The 21,456-nt window shown below is 34.6% G+C and overlaps 1 protein-coding gene across 4 annotated transcripts in view; it reads left to right on the forward strand.

Moving 5' to 3' along the window:
• Positions 1–21,456, forward strand: part of CDH7 (cadherin 7) — a 138,790-nt gene that overhangs the window by 77,371 nt on the left and 39,963 nt on the right. For all 4 annotated transcript variants that reach the window (XM_054461399.1, XM_054461397.2, XM_054461398.2 and 1 more), the window contains exon 7: positions 15,193–15,446. In XM_054461399.1, the coding sequence (XP_054317374.1) occupies positions 15,193–15,446 (254 nt within the window). The remainder of the gene's footprint in view (positions 1–15,192; positions 15,447–21,456) is intronic.

Genomic DNA, 21,456 nt, shown 5'->3' on the forward strand with positions numbered 1-21,456 from the left:
TGTGTTTTTAGTAGAGACGGGGTTTCACCGTGTTAACCAGGATGGTCTTGATCTCCTGACTTTGTGATCCGCCTGCCTGGTCTGTAAAATTTTTATGATCATTAACTCATCAGGATAGGATACATGTGTATTAAGATGAGATATCTGAAACGTTGCTGTTTGAAATAGTTAAAATTAAAAAAAAAAAAACTTGTGGTGCTTCAGACTCATATTTGCCAGATACATATTTCACTGTTCCTCAGTTTCACTCAACAATCTAGAGCAGTCACTAAACTACTTGTAATTCCTGGAAAGCAATGTAAAGTTTTTTTCCAGTTCTTCAAACCTCCCCCTGCCTGTTGACTCCCCTGTGCTCTGCTTTCGTGCCCCCTTACCGTACTCATCTTTTGAGTCTAAAATATCGTTCCTATTATTCCTTTAAACAATAAACAGAAGAAGCACAGCGCCTGTACCAGCAAGATGCATTTTTTTTCAAGAAAGGGAGTGTGTGTGTGTGTGTGTGTGTGTCTATTCAATCATGGGAACTGGTCTAATCATGGAATGTAGATGTCCCAGTTCCATAAATATTCTGATTTTTTTCATAGACTTAGCTGTGGCCACAAGGATTGAATAAATATCCAAGGCTCTGTAGAAGTGTCCAAGAGAACTCAGGCCCCATCTGTCAGCCAACTGGTCAGTCCTACCAGGGCTTTCAAGGATTTGAACATGCCCTGGGGAAGAGGTTGAATAGTGGATTCATAACAATGTTTTTCTCAGGTAGATAAGAGAAAGCGGCACAGAGGTAATCACCTGTGCAGAGACTTCACTTATGAGATAACCTGCTAAATACAGAAAGAAGAACTGGGGCAATTTCACTGGAGGATAATGAGGAAGGGAATGTGGGGAACAGATGAGGTAATGTAAATGAGAGGGCTCTTAATGCTCCTTCACAAAACTGCTGTTGATAAATAGGAACATATATGTACAGTGCTTTGCAAATAGAGTGGATTACACATAATACATATTGTAAGGCATTTTAGGTGCAGCTCAATAAAATATGAGTAGAAAATTAAAATATTTGCTTATTTCTCTTGAACACTTATTCATGGAAATGCCTGTGATAACTTTAATTCATTTCAAGCCTTTCGCTTCTTTTCAAAGGACTGTATTATAATGAATATCAATATTTATTCAAATCGTTATTACTTTCCTGGTTATAAATACATTTCCTTCCTCCCTTCCTTCCTTCCTTCCTCCCTTCCTTCCTCCCTCTCTCCCTCCTTCCCTCCTTCCCTCCCCCCCTTCCCTTCCCTTCGCTTCCCTTCCCTTCCTTCTTTCCTGCTTTTCTCTCTCTTCCTTTCCTTTCCTTTCTTTTCCTTTCTCTTTCTTTCTTTCTTTTCTTTTCTTTCCTTCCTTCCCTTCCTTCCTTCCTTCTTTCTTTCCTTCCTTCCTTCCTTCTTTCTTTCTTTCTTTTTCTTTCTTTCTTTCTTTCCTTCCTTCCTTCCTTCCTTCCTTCCTTCCTTCCTTCCTTTCTTTCTTTCTTTTCTTTCTTCCTCTTTCTTTTCTCTCTCTCTTTTCTTATTCTTTCTTAGCCTTGAGGTCATTTTAAGTTTTTTTCCTTGCCTCTTCCTGTCATGATAGCTCTTGGCTGTTTATTTTCCCTTTGACATTATCCTAAGCTTAGTGATCTTTGCTTCACCTCTAAGTTATTTTTATGTCCCCCATACCTAGCTCATAGCCTGCTTCTAGCTTCTTCATTTTTAAATACATCTTTAAAAAAAATTGCTGTTTAAAACTCAAAACTATATATTTTTATTATTCCAGCTAGTCTTAAAAGAATCTACCTTACACTCAGGGAATAAGACAGAATAATACCAGCAATTGAAAGGAAGCAGTGAAATAATTATGATAGAATGATGATTTTATATACTTAGAAATTATAGAATAATTTATTACAATTTTGTCAAATTAATGAGAACTTTCATTAATGAAATCTACAAAACAAGGTAAAAATCAATACTTTCACTATATGTACTTCATGAGAACATTGGTGTGAGTTTCTGGGCTTAATCTAACCATGGAAGAGCAACCCATGAGGACCTATGTAAGGAATATCCATCACTCTCATTCACATCCCTGAAACCTTCCATCTTAAAAGAACGTGATCTGCTGGCCCAACAAAGGCAGTCTTTACCCCCAAATCCAAGTGTCTTTCCATCATGAGGCCGACAGTATCTCTATACTCAATTTCAGAAGAAAATATTTACTTACCATTTTGTAACTAGAGTTTATTTGGAGTTGTTGCCCCAGAATCAAGGAAGTCTTGTTCTTAAGATTTCCTCAGTCTGAGCTAACAGTTTACTGTTTGTGGCTCTAACAAGACAGGATTTTGGTTTTCAATTCTACTTACCAAGATTTCAATAAACATGGAGCCTACATTATACCCTAGATAAAACTTTTCCAGGGACCTTTCACAGCAAGGGGAATCTGCAAAACAATATATGAGTCCCCTAATTTCAGTATTCTTTCTGTACCAGCAAGTAGTGGCATTGTCTGTGAAATTTGGAATGGATTTGGAAGTTGGAAGACTAAAACCCAGAAATTCTGAAAAAAAAAAAAAAGATAAATTTGGCCTCCTTAAAACCCCAGAGTATTTTAAATTTTATACTGAAATAAACAATGGAATGCTATGGACAGTCCACCAAAACGAACAGTTTTTTGGTTGGTCTCTCAGTCCCTTCTCCACATAAGAAAACATTTACAACCAGACATTGCTCAGATGTTGACAAGATTTTTGTTAAAGTCATAAATGTATTTGTTCTGGTAGTTCTGAATGTCCAAATATTACTTCACATTTGGACAATAAAGCTTCAATGTCCATCTGGATAGAGTAATTTCTATTGTAATTAGATTATTTTCTACCTGCGGACCATGCTCGATAATCATCTGAATTTATTTTCTCTCTACTCTATACTATAATAAAACTTTGGTCCATATCCTTTTCATAAATAATGTACTATTATATGTATAATGAGATGTATTCCAGTTTGTGAAAATTATCATTGTATTTTGCAACATTTGAATGTGCTATACTTGGCATAGAATACTTTTAGAATCAGGAGGAGAAAAGCAGAGAAACAATCCTTTTTAAAATATATATTTGAAAAAGAATAAATAGAGAAAATGAAAAAATGCTGTTGGTTATTCTATTATTGTTCCAATATCTTATACAGAAAATGTGTGTTAATATGACAAAATGTGCAGAATCCACAAGGCTAAAGATTGCTGTAAATAATGGCATAGAGTTTTTATGATTTAATCGCTCTTATACTTTAAGAATAAACCTGATTATATAGTTTAAATATAAAAATGTTGATGAAATTTTCATCTTAAACAGTTAAAGCAATGCAAATGCTATTCCTTGACCATTTATGAATGCTTCTGTGATAACCTTTATAACCAGTTAAATAGGACTTCAAAATTTACAAAGAGTAAACATAAAGATTATCACATTTGAGTGAATATAGTTTTTGTTTCACCTAGAATTCTTTTTACATTTGCTATCATAACTTAAAATTAGGTACTTTAGTTTTTTTTTTTTTTTTTTCCTTAATATATGGGAGTCTTTCCTCTAATGTACCTCAGTTTTCAATATAAGTCTTCAGTTGTGATTAAATACGGAATTTCTTTTCTATAAAATGCATTACTATGGAGTTACTATAGAGTAAAAAATGAGCATTTTCAAAATTAATTTTCTATGAAGGATAACTATGCATCCAGTATCTGACATGTGGTTTATTTGGTGGTCCACATTGTCACACTGTTAAGACATTTAGGCTTTTAAAGTCTAATTTTGCTGGGCTAGATTCAAAATATGCTCATATCCATACCCTATGAAAGGCTGAATGAAGTCAAAATAATAGAGCATTATGTGGAGGCGTTAATAACGCTGTCTACCTGCCATTCACTGCGCTAAGTTAGATAGCATGGTGGCCTTCCAACCTTCAACTCAAGCTGCACAGATGTGGACTCTCTGGGGTTTACTATCTTGTACTGAAATGTGTCTTTTGCCTATTATTTGCAATATTGAGGTCTAATTTCTACAATCAAATATGTATTTCATTTAGTATTTCATAAAAGTTGCTGATATGTGGTGAGAGAAAATCAAACCAAGGTTAATTCCAATTTATTTTTCTTCCTCTCATTAATTTTTTTCTTTCAAACATTTTATTCAATTAATCCTGCTGCTCAGGATGCATGTTTCTTAAAATTGAGCAAAGACATTGCTCTCATTTGACTGTGAAAAGGCATAAATTTTGGATTATTTTAGTTTTAAGGGCCGAGATAATTTGGTGAACTTCTGAACTTCAGATTATATTTTCCACTTAATTCAATCATTGTTACTATGTATATAAGTATATACTAACATGCTTTAATCATTATGTGTATGTGTTTGTGTATATAGGCTTATTAAGGTATAAATTTACCTGTGCTTGAGTAGTCAAGAGTAGAGATGAACATAGAGTTTTATAAAAAGATAAGAAATTAACATTCTTTGAAGAAAATGATACTAATTTACATTTCGACACGTTTGACCTGATCAAAAGGCACTGACTTTGTTCACTTAGGATTATTTCAGCTTTTGTTGATTTTGTTCACTTAAGAGTATTTCAGCTTTTGTTTGATTTTTTAAAATTTTTATAGTTATTATAGCAGTATTTTCAGAATATGTGTATATCAAAGATGTTTTCCAGTGAGTCCATTATGCAATTTATTTTGCTGAGTACAAGTCACAGATCATGTAAAATTGTCCTTCCTTTCCCTCCTGCCCTCCCATGGCGTGTTGATTCCTAGGTCAATTTCAGTGGGTAGGATTCCAAGAAAGAGATATCTAAGAAATAGATAGGATAGAATTTAATAATTGTATAAGGCAGGTTAAAAGGAGAATTTAAAGACAAAGCCAGTGTTTCTAGTTTGTGTGACTAGCTGAATACTTGTGTTGTTCTCTGAGAATGGAGTGGAGATGTGTTAGGATGCCTTGGAACAAGTGATGTTTGATGCACTGTAATAGCAAGGTAAATATGTCTAAGAAGTCATGAATATAGATCTGTAGTTCAAGGAAAAGCTCTATGGTACATTCTTATGTCTAGGAGTTATATGCACATGCATGGCAATCAAAATTAAAGAGACCATTGATAACATCCATGGAGGGCATAAATGAAATGATGAAAAGAAGGCTTTAGACATTTCTTGGTGAAACTGAAAAATTTAAGTTAGCATGGCAAAGAAAGACTCAGAGAAGGCAAACTGTTTTATTCTTCCAGAATTAAGGTATTTTAAGAGGGGTTAAAAATAACTTATCAAAAAGACTAACAAACAAAGTTTTATATTTAGATGAATAGAAGAAATTGCATATGTTATCAATAGAAGAGAGAATTGTTGGATCCTGACATCTATGATACATAGTAATGATGGGACATAATAGATAAGGCAAAGATTAGAATAGTCAAGGAACTGGAGTTCTTGCTGAGTTCAAAGAAATTCCCATGTCGAGATCTGACTTCTTCCCGACTGTTTAATTTGGCCATTTCAAGTTTATTTGGGTTCATTTTATCTGGATGTGCTGCCATCACCTGACAAAAACTGGTCACCAACTCTCATTCTCTTTCTATCTTTGGTTGTATCAACTACCTTATTTCTTAATAAATTGTCCCCAAACCTGGTGCTTTAATTTCCTTAGCTCATGATTTTGTGGGTCAGTAATTTGGCCTGGGCTCAGTAGGATATTTTTATGCTGGTCTTAAGTGGGCTCACACATGCATCAGCTATTGGTCAGCATGGTGGCTCTGCCTCTATGGAGGTGGCTGTCTGTCTGCCCGGAAAACAAGGGGCCTGGACCTCTGCCTCCCATCCTCCCATGGGCTACCTGGGCTGGTTCCAAGAATGGTAAGAACAGAGGTTGTATGGTCTTTTGAGGCTGTTTGACAGAATTGACAAGTCATCATTTCTGCCACATTGTATTGACCTAAGCAAGACACAGGACAACCTAGATTCAGGTGGTGAAGGGAAAAAAACATCCCTGAGAAGAAAGAAGCAATAAAGTATTGTGGACACAGGGAAAGTGGGAAAAATATGTTGAGTTCCAGCGCTGCTCCAGAGAGACTAACTAACCTTCAGGTTACACTTCATGAAATGGCAAAGGAAATACTGAACCTCAGGTCTGCCCACTTCCCTCGTCATGCTTTCTCCTCTATTAGCCTATCTCATAAAGTCATTTTATTGATCAAGATCAGTTAAGATTTGCCACTGTTTGATGAAGGGTTCCAGGAAAACATATGCTAAGTTGTCTTCAGGTCATAATGTGGATTCTGCTTCCCAGACAATGTATGAAACCCTCTAGAAGTCATTGGGTACAGCTATGGTGTATGCTGGAAAATGTTGACCTCAGCGTAGTAAGGGAATTGGCCTGAGCTGTAAGGTAAACCAGGTTTTAGATGCTGGGCAGAAATGCAGTCTTTTCCAAGGCTTGTTTTCTACTTTATGCTTATAAAATCAAAACAGACTACCTAAGTTCAGAGTAGGAGGCTGTGGTAGACACAATAATGCCTCCTCCTCAAAAGATATTCACAGAATATGTGAATGTTTTACCTTATGTGGTAAAGTGAATTTTGGAAACGTGATTAAGTTACGGAGCTTAATGGGAACATTATCCTGGATCACATAATTGGGTGCAGTATAATCACAAGGCTCCTTAAAGAGGAAAGAAGGATGAGTCAGTGTTATAAAAAAGAGATACAGTAACAGAACCCAAGCTTGGAGTGATGCACTTTGAAGATGGAGGAGGGGGCTATGAGCCAAGAATACATGCAGCTTTTGGACACTGGAACAATTCTTCCCTGAAGCCTCCAGAGAGAATGAAGCTCTGCCAACACCTTGATTTTAGACTTCTGACCTCCCAAACTATAAAGCAATAAATTTGTTTTTTAAGCCACTAAGATTTTGGTAATTTGTTACTGTAGCAGTGTGAAATTAATTAATGCAGAAGTCAAAATGGAACATTTCTTTGGGGGCGAAACTGATCCAGACAGGAGAACAGAAGAGAGAAAGGAAGACACTCGTTAACTAAGTATGAATAAGAATCTGGATAGGCAGAGCCTATTTTAAACTGTGCTAAGTTTAAAATAATACGTGATGGCTGTGGTTACTTTGATGATAATATTCCTCAATATTAACTTGTGTTACTAGATGATGAAAATAATATCTCCTGATATTTATGTCATTATTGTATTCCTGATCATATCTTTGTATAATTTATGGTTTTAGGCTGCAATCATTTCTGCAATTATTCATTGTATTTTGTTTCAACCTACTTTTGGAGCATAGGCACTTTCTATCTACTGGTAATAATCCATTTGCAAACTGCAAATGTTTGTTCATGTACTGTCCTAATATCTGTGTTCAAGTATAATTAAAATAATAATAATGACTGTCATAAAAGTATAAAATGGACCTGGAGACAACCAGTAATCTCTTTTGCTTATTCTAAATTTGCTTGCACTTATTTTACTGTTTTTCAGGTAATTTGTTTGAACTTAGATTTTTTTTCTTTGTAAATCAGTAAATCTCTATTTTATTCAAAAATAATCATATCTATTGTAGATTTGTAAGATTAATAAAGTTAGGATCTTTTTATAAGAATCTCAAATCTAGTACAGTTACAAAGATAAGAAAGTATCAGTCTCGCTGCAGAGAATACACAGAGCTGGCAAGACCTCCAGAGCTCTTCTTCCCCATAACCCATAGACCTCTATGAATGCATCAACAGCATGCACCTAGGTAGAACATAGTATTTATTGTTTGTATATTATCTTTCTCTCACCTTCTTCTCTAGAGAATATAATTTCTTGCTAAAATTCATGAGTCACAAAAATTTCAAAATAGAGCCCTCATCTACCTACTAAGATCACTTGCTGCTGTGAAAGCAAAAATTGCACAGGACAGTTAAACAGGTAAGGAAGATTTTATTCAAGGCTGTTGCAATAGGAGAGAGAAACCAGACTCAGTCCAAACTCAACTTGGCTAAAGCAAAGGGCTGCAGAGTTTTTATGAGCTAGGATGGAGGGTGGGGATCATAGGCCAGTTGTGTTTGATGATTGGCTTTAACCAATAGGAAAGTAAATGTTCTTGTATCATCATGACAGGGGATAGTTTTACAACCTGGAAAAAGGCTCCTGCTGAAGTTAGGCTCTTACCCTTCTACAGAAACTGGGTGGTATTGGTTCTGTCTTCCTTGATGATAAAATTTCATAGAGATGGCTTTGGGGCCCTTGAGGAAGACATTCCTTGGTAATAAAAGTGTCAAAAGGATTTTAGATTTACATATTAAAAGGGCAGAGAAAAGATTTACAATGACGAATTTTCTAAAGAGAGGTCAGGGGCCTAAAATTAGAAAGAAACCTGAATAAACCTGAGTAATTTTAAATTTACTCAAGCTAAAAGAAATATAAGGCCTTCTTGGTCATAACCCAGGGAAATAAGAAAATAGAAACCCATCATTTTTTATGGCTGCATAGTATTCCATGGTGTATATGTGCCACATTTTCTTAATCCAGTCTATCATTGTTGGACATTTGGGTTGGTTCCAAGTCTTTGCTATTGTGAATAATGCCGCAATAAACATACGTGTGCATGTGTCTTTATAGCAGCATGATTTATAGTCCTTTGGGTATATACCCAGTAATGGGATGGCTGGGTCGAATGGAATTTCTAGTTCTAGATCCCTGAGGAATCGCCACGGACATGGATGAAATTGGAAATCATCGTTCTCAGTAAACTATCGCAAGAACAAAAAACCAAACACCGCATATTCTCACTCATAGGTGGGAATTGAACAATGAGAACACATGGACACAGGAAGGGGAACATCACACTTCGGGGACTGTTGTGGGGTGGGGGGAGGGGGGAGGGATAGCACTGGGAGATATACCTAATGCTGGATGACGAGTTAGTGGGTGTAGCACACCAGCATGGCACATGTATACATATGTAACTTACCTGCTCATTGCGCACATGTACCATAAAACCTGAAGTATAATAATAATAATAATAAAATAAAATAAAAATAAAAAAAAAGAAAATAGAAACCACAGAATGCAGTGTTCATAATAAACAGGATGTATTTTGCTTTGGAAAGTTCTTGGGAAATCATTATATTTAAATGTACAGAATTATTCCTGCTTTTAAACCTCATCCAAGGTTGTAGATCAGGTTTAAGGTTCTGGGTAGTATATTTATTTAGAGATTTAAAGTAATTTTTTTTTTTTTTTTTTTTTTTGAGAAAGAGTCTTGCTCTGTTGCCTGGGCTGGAGTGCTGTGGCGCGATCTCGGCTCACTGCAACCTCTCCCTGCCGGGTTCAAGTAATTCTCCTGCCTCAGCCTCCACAGTAGCTGAGATTACAGGCATGTGCCACCATGGCGGGCTAACTTTTGTATTTTTAGTAGAGACGGGATTTCACCATGTTGACCAGGCTGGTCTTGAACTCGTGACCTCATGATCTGCCCGCCTTGGCCTCCCAAAGTGCTGGAATTACAGGCGTGAGCCACTGTGCCCGACCTAACATAAAATTATTGTAAGGGAAAAGTTATAAATGAGGGTTATTTTCCCATAGGTATGGTCTCACTTAAGCCCATTTACTTAGGAAAAAAGGTTTACATTTATTTGTTCAAGAAGTAGGGAAAAGCTACAGATATTGAAAGCTACAAAATATACTTTCATCTGAAAAACAGCTAGAATCTCCAGAGAAAGAAATACTCTTAATGAAGACAGTCATAGACTTTTGAACAAAATCAAAATTAAACGTAAGACATTATATAGACACGCACATATATGCAAACACTGTCCACCCCTGATAGTGTCATGCTACCATTAAAGAGAACAGAATGGAGAAATTTAGAAGGATTTAACTTGGATCAATTCCTGAAACATTAACAACATTGTTGGCTAAAGGTGCGAGATATACAAGGAGGTCATTGAACTTAACAAGTGTACATTTGGCTATAAACCAGAAGTAAAGCTATATTAATGAAGAAAAATGAAGTGCAATGATTTTATTAAATGAATTCAATAATTAACTTGTTTTAATATTGAAAAGGCTACAAATGGCAAGGGAAACTTTGAGACTCCACTATTTGTGATAGTCATATTTTTTAATCCAACAATAGAATTTGCCAAAGACAACAACCTAGGTGCCAGAGCGGAACAAAGATGAGAGACACGTACTCTTTACTTTCCATTTGCTTATAATCTAGCAGGAAATAATGCTTCTAATAACAGCATAATAGTAATACAGCAAATATTTATACGGTGATTATTTTTTTGTCAGTCACTGTTCTAGGTGCTATTTATTTCTCAATAATTTACAAAAACCTCATGAGGTTGATGAGGTCAGCACAGGCTTATACATGGTAACATCATACAATGTGATGGATATAGATGACCATGAGTTCATATAGTATCTGTGCTCTTTGAACATGGGCTTTTTGGACTTTTACTAGAACTCTTTGCTGTTTAGTTTTCACATGTGTTAATAATATTGTCTTAGTCTGTTTGGGCTACTATAATAGAAATATATGCTGGATGTTTAAACAGCAAATATTTATTTCTCACAGCTGTGGAGGCTGAGAAGTCCAAAGTCAAGATTTGGTGTCTGACGCGGGCCCTCTTTCTGGTTCATACACAGATATATCCTGTGTCCTCTCATGGCAGAAGGGGTGAGGGAGCTCTCTGAGGTCTCATTTATAAGGGCACTAATACCATTCATGAGGGATCCACACTCAAAAGCTAATTAAATCCCACAGGTTCCACCTCCTAATAGCATCACCTTGGGGGTTAGGATTTGAACGTATGAATTTTGGTGGTGGTGGGGGGCGGACACAAATATAAAATGCAAAAGAAACACTAATCTTACATTTTTCAAAAATGCATGTTCAAGATGTGTGTGTACAACTCTTTGTAGCTAGTTCTTAATGTAAAAAAGTTTTATTACATAGGTAAGGGGATTATGGAAATGCTTATTAAGAAGGTGATAGTCTCTAGAAGATTTCTCTGAGAGGAATGAAAAAGTTACGTGAGAAGTAAATACGATTTTTGAATCATCTGAGAAAGAAGGAGCAGCAGGTGATATATACTAGAAGAGAAAAAGTGTGCTGGATGCTGATCACTGAAGGCCATGAATGTTAGCCTTACCATATTGGGCTCCTTAAATCAGAGATTGGCAAACAACTGCCTGCCTGTTTTAGCCCAGCCCATGAGGTAAAGATGGTTTTATATTTTTAAATGACTGGAAAAACTCAAAACAAGAAAAACATGTTATGATACATGAAAGCCATATAGAATTTAAAATCTGAGTTACCTATCAAAAAATTATTATTTGCAAACAATCATATTTATTCATTTTCATGTGGCAGAGAATGTATGCCCTGCCAAGTCTAATAGTCACTAATATTTATACTTCACAAAAAAGTTTGCAGACCCTTGCCTTACACAGAATTCTTTTTATTTAATCCTAATTTAATTATCCTTGATGACAATAAATTTAAAGACTATTTTTGTACTTTGGAAACTAATACACCAAAAAAGCTGCTTCTCTCTTTTAGTGTCTCTAACACAGATGTCACTTGATGTATGAAAAAGTATCTACTAGTCTGTATATCCCCTATTTGATTCCAGACTTGAAGTGGTGAAACCACAGAGTCATTCTGGGAACCCTAGAGACACTGAAAGAGAGATGCAGCCTTTTTTTTTAGCCCAGGTTAAATTTCCAATTATGTAAGTATCCACTTATATGTATGATATGTTTGGCTGTGTCCCCACCCAAATCTCATCTTGAATTGTAGCTCCCATGATTTCCATGTGTTGTGGGAAGGAACCAGTGGGAGATAATTGAATCATGGAGGCGGTTTTCCCCCATACTGCTATTGTGGTAGTGAATATGTCTCAAGAGATCTGATGGTTTTATAAGGGGCAGTTTCAGTGCACAAGTTCTTCTTCTCTTGTCTGCCACCATGTGAGATGTGCCTTTCACCTTATGTCATGGTTGTGAGACCTACCCAGCCACATGGAACTGTGAGTCCATTAAACCTCTTTCTTTTCTAAATTGCCCAATCTCAGGTATGTCTTTATCAGCAGCAAGAAAATGAATACAATGTACTTCCAAACATCAAGATAATTTATTTAGAAATTACTTTTATTTTTTTCTATTTCCTTCTTTGGTGTCTTTTCTTAATTGTTATTTTTCAAGTATAATCTTAATAATTAGTTCTAATAGTTATGGACTATATTACTTATCTAGAAATCAACAATGAGAAGTCATATAAAAAGTAAATTTTACTGCAAAAATTTATTTTTTTATTCAAATGCTTAACAGTCTTATTCATCACATATTTGAAAACTAGATCCTGGCATATTCTGATATACTTTGAAAATAATTTTGTGAAGCAATTCCTTTTGTCTGTAATCTTGATTCATAGACTTTCATATGAATTCTTTTATTGCTTTATTTTCTTAATAGCTTTTAGGCAACCAATCATCATGCATAATAGTGTGTTTCTTCATGACTTTTTAGCATCCAGATGTCTATACCTCATGTTGCTCCTTTTAGATACATTTAAAAAACAAGTTGCTATAAAAAATTGCATTCATTTCTGTAGTAAATTTTAAATTATTCTTTCATAAGTGAGACAAACTTTTACTTGAATACAGAAATACTTGGTATGCCTTTTGCTAATGTGAAAACCTGAATAAATAACTTAAAGGTTGTGGTTTTGCATTGATTTGAAAGGAGCTGACAAATGGGATTTCTAAGTGTATTCTTTTACATATAGACACATCATATTTGAAAATAAGGTTTCTCTTATAGTTAGTAATTTTTATAAAGAATATAAGAACAAACTCAGGTTATTATCTAAACTACGAGTATGTTTTGGTTTCTCAGTAGATGCTTTTAGGTAAATGAGAATGCTTCTAAGTGTCTCCAACATAAAGATTGGAATTTATAGATAGGCCCAAGAAAATTTTAATGAATAGGTCAGGTTTCTTAAAAGAAGATTTGCATCAGAATCACTTGATGAGCCTTCTAAAAATATATCTGCCTGTGCCTCATCCTGCATCTGCTGAATCAAAATCCCTTGGAAGGGGCCACACATATTTTAGAAGGGTCTCTGGTAGGTTCTGATTCTCACCTTTTTTTGACCACCATTGGATGAGACTGACACTTAGATAATAAACAAACAAAAAAAGTTGGCCTCATAAAGATATTACTGAGTTTGTTAATACAATGTTGTCATGGCAGTATTTTCTATGTGCCCCAACATTTTTATGTAAAACCTCAGATAAAAATTAAAACTTTTTTGTTCTGCAGCAATTCTAAAAAGTGTTTTTGTGCTCAAGAAAAACAATATACTTGACTGTATTTCTTCCCTTATCTCTCATTTTGACCAGCAGGATTCTTTGGGTCAGATGTATAGTTCAATTTTCAGCCTCTTGTACACTGAATATCTGTGTTCTAATTTTTTTTGTTGTCTTAATTCAAGAAAAGGAGGCTCAAGAATTTATTTGATACATAAATGCTTATGTATCAAAAGCATTTTAGGTACTGGGAATAATAGTGATGAGCAAAATGGTCAGGGCTTCAAATCTAGTGGCTAAGACAGATGTTAAATAAGCGTTGTAGTAAGTACTGTCTGGTCTAGATATTGTAAGCCTATTTTATATATAGATTTATATATATATATATATGTATATATTTTCCTTTTTCTTACTCAGAGATAAGCTGTGGAATCTCTTTAATATTTGTGTGCAAACATATATATATACATATGTAATGTGTATACATATATTTATATATATAATGTGTATATGTGTGTATGTATGTGTTATATTTTATGTAGCAAAGTGAATATGCACTGTACACAGTATGAGATATATTATATACAGTAGAGTATGTGTATATATATCCTATTTTATACTTATATAACTATATTGTTTTATTTATTTTGGCTATTACATCCTTTGTGGGATAAGTTGGAATAAATGCGTGCCTGCATACATACACACACATATGCCCAAACATATAGTGAATGAATTTGAATTACAATTCTCAGTATTACATATTAGCTCACGTTTCATAATGCTTTATTTTTATATACTGACAACTAAGTAAAGTATGTATTATATTTTGTAGTATTCCTGTAAAGTTTTTTTTCACTATTTTTAATTCTTTTTGTTTTACATCATTAAATGTAAAAAGAATTTGGGGACAGTTTTGCAGTGGTAAGACTGAAATTGAAAGTCATAAAAAGCTGTTACTTTCTGTATCCATTGAAGAAAAAGAAGCATGTTATTGTCACAAACAACGTCTACATGTTGTGTATATATGATTTTTATTTTTCAAAGATGGTGCTGTGCTACTGCAACTAGTTTAATTGTCCTTACAACCTTTTTCAGCTCTCATGCGGTTTGAGTTGGTCACTAATTTTTAGGAAAATTGTAGCATGTAAATCCTCTTGGAAAATTAGATACAATGTAAAGATTCTGAGATATAACTGTTCACCTCCTAAAATAGAGATCTAGTATATTTTGATGGAGGAATAGTGAAGGCAGACATGATGGGTGCTTCATGGAGAAGAACTGGCCGTGTTTGCAGACTGAACAACTTCAGGATGGCACACTTGCCCCTGTAGCCACACTTTTTAGAGTGCCCTGAAAACTCAGAATCCTAATGTAGTCCCCCAAATCACTGACTTTTTAAATGAGAAATTCAATAGAAAGTAATGCTTTTCTTAATTTTTAAAGTGCACCCTGGGTAGTACAGTTAAATTACATGGTTGAAGAATATTACATTGACAGTCCTTGTTGGAAAAAAAAAAAAAATCTGACCAGTTTTTCTTTCAAATCATATTCCAAAGACTGGCATCTATCTGTTTGTGCAGCATATAGCAGCAGAGTGGATGATGAAGTTGATTCAAAAGCACTAACCATTGTTTGTGAGCCAGGAAAGCAACAAGATTGGCTTTGTTATTTATTATTTTTGAATGCTGATGGTGCATTTACATGACAGAGTCCTTCCTATGCTTATTGACATTCATAAATGAAAAGGCTCAGCTTTGCTGACTGTTTAACTGGTGATTTAATTTTCCTAACGACTTTCTTTACAGGAGCTGGATTTTGAAGCCAAAACAAGTTACACGCTACGGATAGAAGCTGCAAATAAAGATGCCGACCCTCGCTTTCTAAGCTTGGGTCCATTCAGTGACACGACGACCGTGAAGATAATTGTGGAAGATGTGGATGAGCCCCCTGTGTTCTCTTCACCCTTGTACCCTATGGAGGTGTCGGAAGCTACCCAGGTTGGGAATATCATCGGCACTGTAGCAGCTCATGACCCAGATTCTTCCAATAGCCCTGTGAGGTAAAAACTCATTGTTTTCCTTTTCTATGGTTTTACAAACAACGCATTCTTATTCACAACTCTTGTTTTACGCTATGATGCTCCTTTGTTCATAACAAATAAAAACTATATATATATATATATATATATATATATCGAGTTATAACAGCAGAGGTAAAACAGCATTAGAAACATACATTTTACTAACTCAAAAATATCATCTGATTATCAAGGCCATTATCATTGAGACATATTTTTAGGCCTCCATTATTATCCACAAGCCATAGCTGATGTTTCTATTCAACCAATTATCCTGAATCTCTTTTAAAGCAAAACATAAAAAAAACAAAAAAACAAAAAAAAAAAATGAAGCGATGCATGTTTTAGTTGTAGGATACATGCATATGTTAGAAAAATAATTGTATCAACAATTCAAATTAGGGACTAATTTGTAAACACATCATTTTATTGATATTGGTCTACTTGAAGAGTATATATTTGTTCAATTTAATATTTCCACTTAATTTTTTTTAAAAAAACTATCTACATATAAAGACTATTAAAAATATCCTTTCAGTAGTCTTGTATCTAGGCTAGATATTGTTATAGCCAAATAATATCTTTAAGACTGACAAAATGGTGATATGTAAGCATTTCAAAATATGACAACATTACATTTTGCACTTTTTAGCTATAATTTATAGTATGAGATCTACGTGTTTTTGTGTGTATGCATGTGTTTATGTGTTTGTGTGAGACTTATTTTTTGAGTTAACATAAATAGAATATACTTGAAATAAAATGTCTGTTGTATTATATGTCTCATTTGGGTTTGTAAGTAAAATACTTCACTTTTCAACATAAAGGTTTGATTTTGATTACAAAGACTATAAAGTAAAAAATAAATAAGACAACAATGATTGTTTTATGTTCAGATATGTTCAATTAGAAAGTATCCACAGACTTTTAGATTTAAATAATATTTAACAATGAAGTGCTTTTGAACTAACTTTTGAGATAAGTCTGGACATTGGCTCTAAATTGTCATGAAAATTACTTAATATTTATTGATTTAAAAAAACCCATAATGTTGTTTCTTTCTAAAGTAATTAAGTGATTATGTACATGTATACACACAAACACACATATTTTAAAGTAGTTTATATACATACATATATGTATATGTGTATATATATACACACACACACACACACACACACACACACATATATAGAGAACCTAGTAAAGGATTGGTATAGAAAAATAGTTATTTAAAAAGTGAAATCATATGTATTATGTGCTTATCTAGGCAGCAAATTCAGAGTGTATTGATGATTATACGGTTTTTTTTTTTTAATTTTCTTTTTTTTTCTTTTATTATTATTATTATTATACTTTAGATTATATGGTTTTTAATGTGGTGATAATAGACCATTTCTGAGAATATAATCTGTGCACAAGAATATTTATGAATCACAAATATAGCAGATAGAATAAGCCTTCCCCTGTTCTCTGTAATTGCCCTGCCTTCATAGTCAAGAAAACTTTCTGACTGCAGTTCAGCCCCACATACCAAGTTATATTCATCTGGGCAAACATGAGTTTGAGTTTTGTTATAGCATTCCATCTCTTAGTGAAACCTTAAATCTCTTGCCCTCATGAACAATCAACCACAGTACAATTACTGGCATAGATTAGCTACTTAGGACAATTTGGTTTTTGCTTGAATCATTTAATTTAATGGAAAGAAAGAGAGACATGCTTTCATAAAGTTGGAGATATGGAGAATGACCGAAAGACATTAATATATATCATAATTTACTACTAAAATGAATGATGGAGCCAGGTGGGGTGACAAATGCCTGTAGTTCTAGCAGCTTGGGAGGCTGAAACAGGAGGATCACTTGAGACCAGGAGTTCTAGACTGCAGTGAGCTACAATTGCAGTTGTAAATAACCACTGCACTCCAGCCTGGAAAACATAGTGAGACTCCTGTCTCTAAAATAAATAAGCGAATAAGTAAAATGAAAGGATTTAAGAATATTTTCATTGATTGCATTGATATTTTTATCCTGTTCAAAATTCTTCTATTACCCACTCCCTTGTTGCCATTCTGTTGAAGACTTTCGTAGAAAATATTTCACTTTTTATAATATTTTCGTTGAAAAAATGTCAATATTATAAATAATAATTTGAGGAAGAAGAAGGAAGAGTGGGCCCAAATGGGAGATGACTTGAGAAAGAGCAAGTAGTGACTAGAGAGAGATGAAGTGAGCTCCAGTTCTGTTCTCTGAAGCACAGAGGTCAAAGGCTGAACTTCTGATTTTGGAAGTAAAAATCTCTGTGGTCTTTATCAGTGAAAGAGTACCTACCCAGCACCATATTTTTTACCCCACTTTCATTTCCTTAAAAGTAATGACGGTGACCTGAAAGTTCAGGTTAGTAGTAGCTTACATCATTATCTCACAAATAGAGGAATAGATAAACTTTGTCCCCAGTGAATTAAAATTTTATTTTGTGTATATAAATATTTCTTTTGCATTTGTAGAATTAATTTCTTGAGTCATGCTTAGTACTTACATACTTGAAAGTTTTCACACGATTTTCATAAGGTCAGCACAATTATTTATACCTTTTTTTTTCTGCATTTGTCTCTCACATACTTCTCTTCCTCTATTCATTTATATAATATCCTTTAAGAGGCCAGTCTCCTAATTTTATAATTTGTGGCATATGCATTACTCTCATGCTTTCTCTGGAAGACTGGTTCCCTTCCCAGCACTGCTGTTTGTGGAATGGCCTAGGAGATGTCACCTTGTCTCCTGTGTTTTTGTATTAGCCAGGAAAAAGGAAAAGTAACTGATGCTTTATCCCAAGCTTTTCTGATGATTGAATAAGAGCGAGAAAGTAAATGAAACTTTTAAACTGTGAATCATGACTTGAATATTACCACGTATTATCATTATATATTGCTATTATTATAGGTTATTGTGTTTCCATGCCATTTTAATTCTGAGATTAATGAATTCAGTAAAAGAGACATAGCATTTTATATGCAACCATATTGGCAATCTGTATTGCAAGTTGTGTTGTACTCACGCATATTCCAATAGATATAACATATTGTATGGCTTTTTGATGAATATAAACATGTATTTGCATTAGGCACTCCAATAACTATCAAAATGTAAATCCTGTCTCATATGTTTAACATAATAAAACATATGTTAATGGATGGATAAATAGCAGTCTTCTGAGGTACTAGGAAATGTGAGTCTCCAGATTGAGATGGGACATGAGGAGTCTTAACAATTGCGAGCTTTGTGCTTTACACCTTTAGCAATATTGTAGTTCTTTAAGGAATGGAAAAGCATTATTTGTTTTGTTGTAATTGTTTAAAATTAGACCAGTAGGGTTTGACTTGTAAAGCAGTGTGGCCAATGGGATGATTAGTTTTGAATTTATTGACATTCTGTGTTGTATAATACTGAAATCTAGCATATGTCATTTATGTTTGTAGTATTTTCTGATATATGAGGCAATAAATTAGAATTCTAGAAAAATATACATTTAGTTGCCCCCAGCAAGGCAAAGTTGATACTGTCTTCCTACATGATCCCTGCCTTGCACAGCATTTTAAAATTTCTACCTACTTTACTAAAGTACCAACCAAAGGCTATGCATGACTCTTCTCTATGAATCTGCTTTTTCCTTAGAGAAAGACTGGGGCACCTACATGACTATTGGAACCTGGTCATTCTTGACATTTACAAGTGTAGTCGTCATAGATGGAAAGATTTAAAAAACCCAAACCCCAGTAACTGGCCAGAACATAACACGATTGTGAATGTTAGGTCTTTTTTATACTTCACCCAACATCCAAATAGCTTATCTAGACCACCATTTCATGTACAGTGTACTGTCCTTTTGTGGCAGGGGGTGGTATGTGGAAATAAAACCATACGTAAACTAAAATTGCAGTCAAAGCCAAGGGTGGAAGTTTGTTGATACTTGAGATTACTTAGAGGGAAAATTTTTTTTTATTTAAAGAAAAATGGGTAATTGAGGGCAAGCACGTTTCTGGCTTGTTATTTGATAAGTAGCTGTTTATCATATCATGTAAATTTTGGCCCTAAGTACTCAATATCGGGGTTTATCTATTGAACTTGGAAGGACAGATTGTGGTCTGCTGATTCTGGTCACGTTTCTGAATGATAGAAACTTCACTTCTGTGTTTCTCATCCAAGATGGTAAAAGCTGTAAGAACAGCCTGGAGTCTAGAGGATTTGACTCATTTCTCATGTCAGCATTGGCAGACTGATCAATAACTGAACAGGCATTCATTAAAAACCTGTGTTATGCAAGCACTGGGGAAAATGCTAATGAGAAAACAAAGATAAATAAAACATTTCCTGTGACCTCAAGGAACTTACAATCTGGATGAAGTAATAAGATCTCACAAAAGTTAAACAATATGGGGGAAAATATGCCAGCACTGTAATATGGCAAATTGTAAGATAAATAATCAGCACTCCAAGTTCACTGGCTGTGAGATTTCATTTGAAGGAGTGGTAGTGTAAGTGGGGCTTCAAGGGATGGCAAGATTTGGACAAGCCAAGAAACATTGTGCAAAGTACATTTATGTTTTATTTGGTTATATCCTAAAAGCCTAGTACTAAATCATGAAATCAGCAAATTCATTTCTGTAGGCATCACAGCAAGCCTAAAGTTCCTATGCTAAAAATGGCCAATGAAATAGAACATGATATTATTACAAATAAGATCAGATATGAAGACAGGAAAACAAAAAGTAATAGGCATCATTTTAAGCATTTCTAATAATCTAAATATAGAAATGTGTTTATATTTATGTTAAAGGATACTTGGATAATATTTACCTGTGGGCTTTTTCAGCATTCCTAGTATTGTATATCCTCACATAAAAAGTGATAATATTTTATTGGAAATTACTTTATGTGATGTGACTAGTGTGAACATATTTGGGGTCTTTGAATAATGTGTACTTTTTCAGTAGCTTGTATTCATTCATATATGTGCACATATGAAATCTAAATTATTTGTGAATATCTATTTTATTGTAAGAAAATTAGCAAACCAGTAACATAACATACAGAAAAATAATACTAGCAGTAAAACTGATTAACTTAAAAAGTAGCAGATATTAAATCTCCGAGAAGACTATAAGCTGTACTCTATTTCAAAATGCTGCTCATTTTAGCATAATTACCACTAAAAATGAAAAAAAAGAAAGTATATGTTCATGTATGGTGAAAACAGCGTGTTTTCATTAGAGTAGTGTACTTACTATCCAGAGATAATTTTTGTAGAGTTAAATTTTGTAGGAAATGCCTAATTTATTTGAGCCATTTTTTCTTTTTTTTTTTGAGACAGAGTTTCATTCTTATTGCGTGGCTGGAGTGCAGTGGTATGATCTCGGCTCACTGCAACTTCTACCTCCCAGGTTCAAGCAATTCTTCTGCCTCTGCCTCCCGGGCAGCTGGCATTACAGGTATCCGCCACCATGCCTGTCTAATTTTTGTATTGTTAGTAGAGACGAGGTCTCACCATGTTGGCCAGGCTTGCCTCGAACTCCTGACCTCAGGTGATCCACCTGCCTCAGCCTCCCAAAGTACTGGGATTACAGGTATGAGCCACCACCCCCGGCCCATTTTTTGATGTTTTCTTCTATTGCTCTAGAATTACAAAGCTCTGCTGTCAGCAAAGACTTTCTTAGTTACCTTTTTGGAAGACTCCAGGTAAAATAAATTCACTGAAAATTACATTTGTTCTGATTTGTTTCTTACAGTATGTTTCATATCTAAAATACTTACTGAGGGCTCAGCACAGTGGCTCACGTCTGTAATCCCAGCATTTTGGGAGGTCGAGGTGGGTGGATCATTTTAGGCCAGGAATTCGAGACCAGCCTGGCCCATGTGGTGAAGCCCCATCGTTACCAAAAATACAAAAATTAGCCAGGTGTGGTGGTGCATGCCTGTAATCCCAGCTACTC

This window comes from Pongo pygmaeus, chromosome 17 (assembly GCF_028885625.2).
Source record: "Pongo pygmaeus isolate AG05252 chromosome 17, NHGRI_mPonPyg2-v2.0_pri, whole genome shotgun sequence".
Taxonomy (NCBI): domain Eukaryota; kingdom Metazoa; phylum Chordata; class Mammalia; order Primates; family Hominidae; genus Pongo; species Pongo pygmaeus.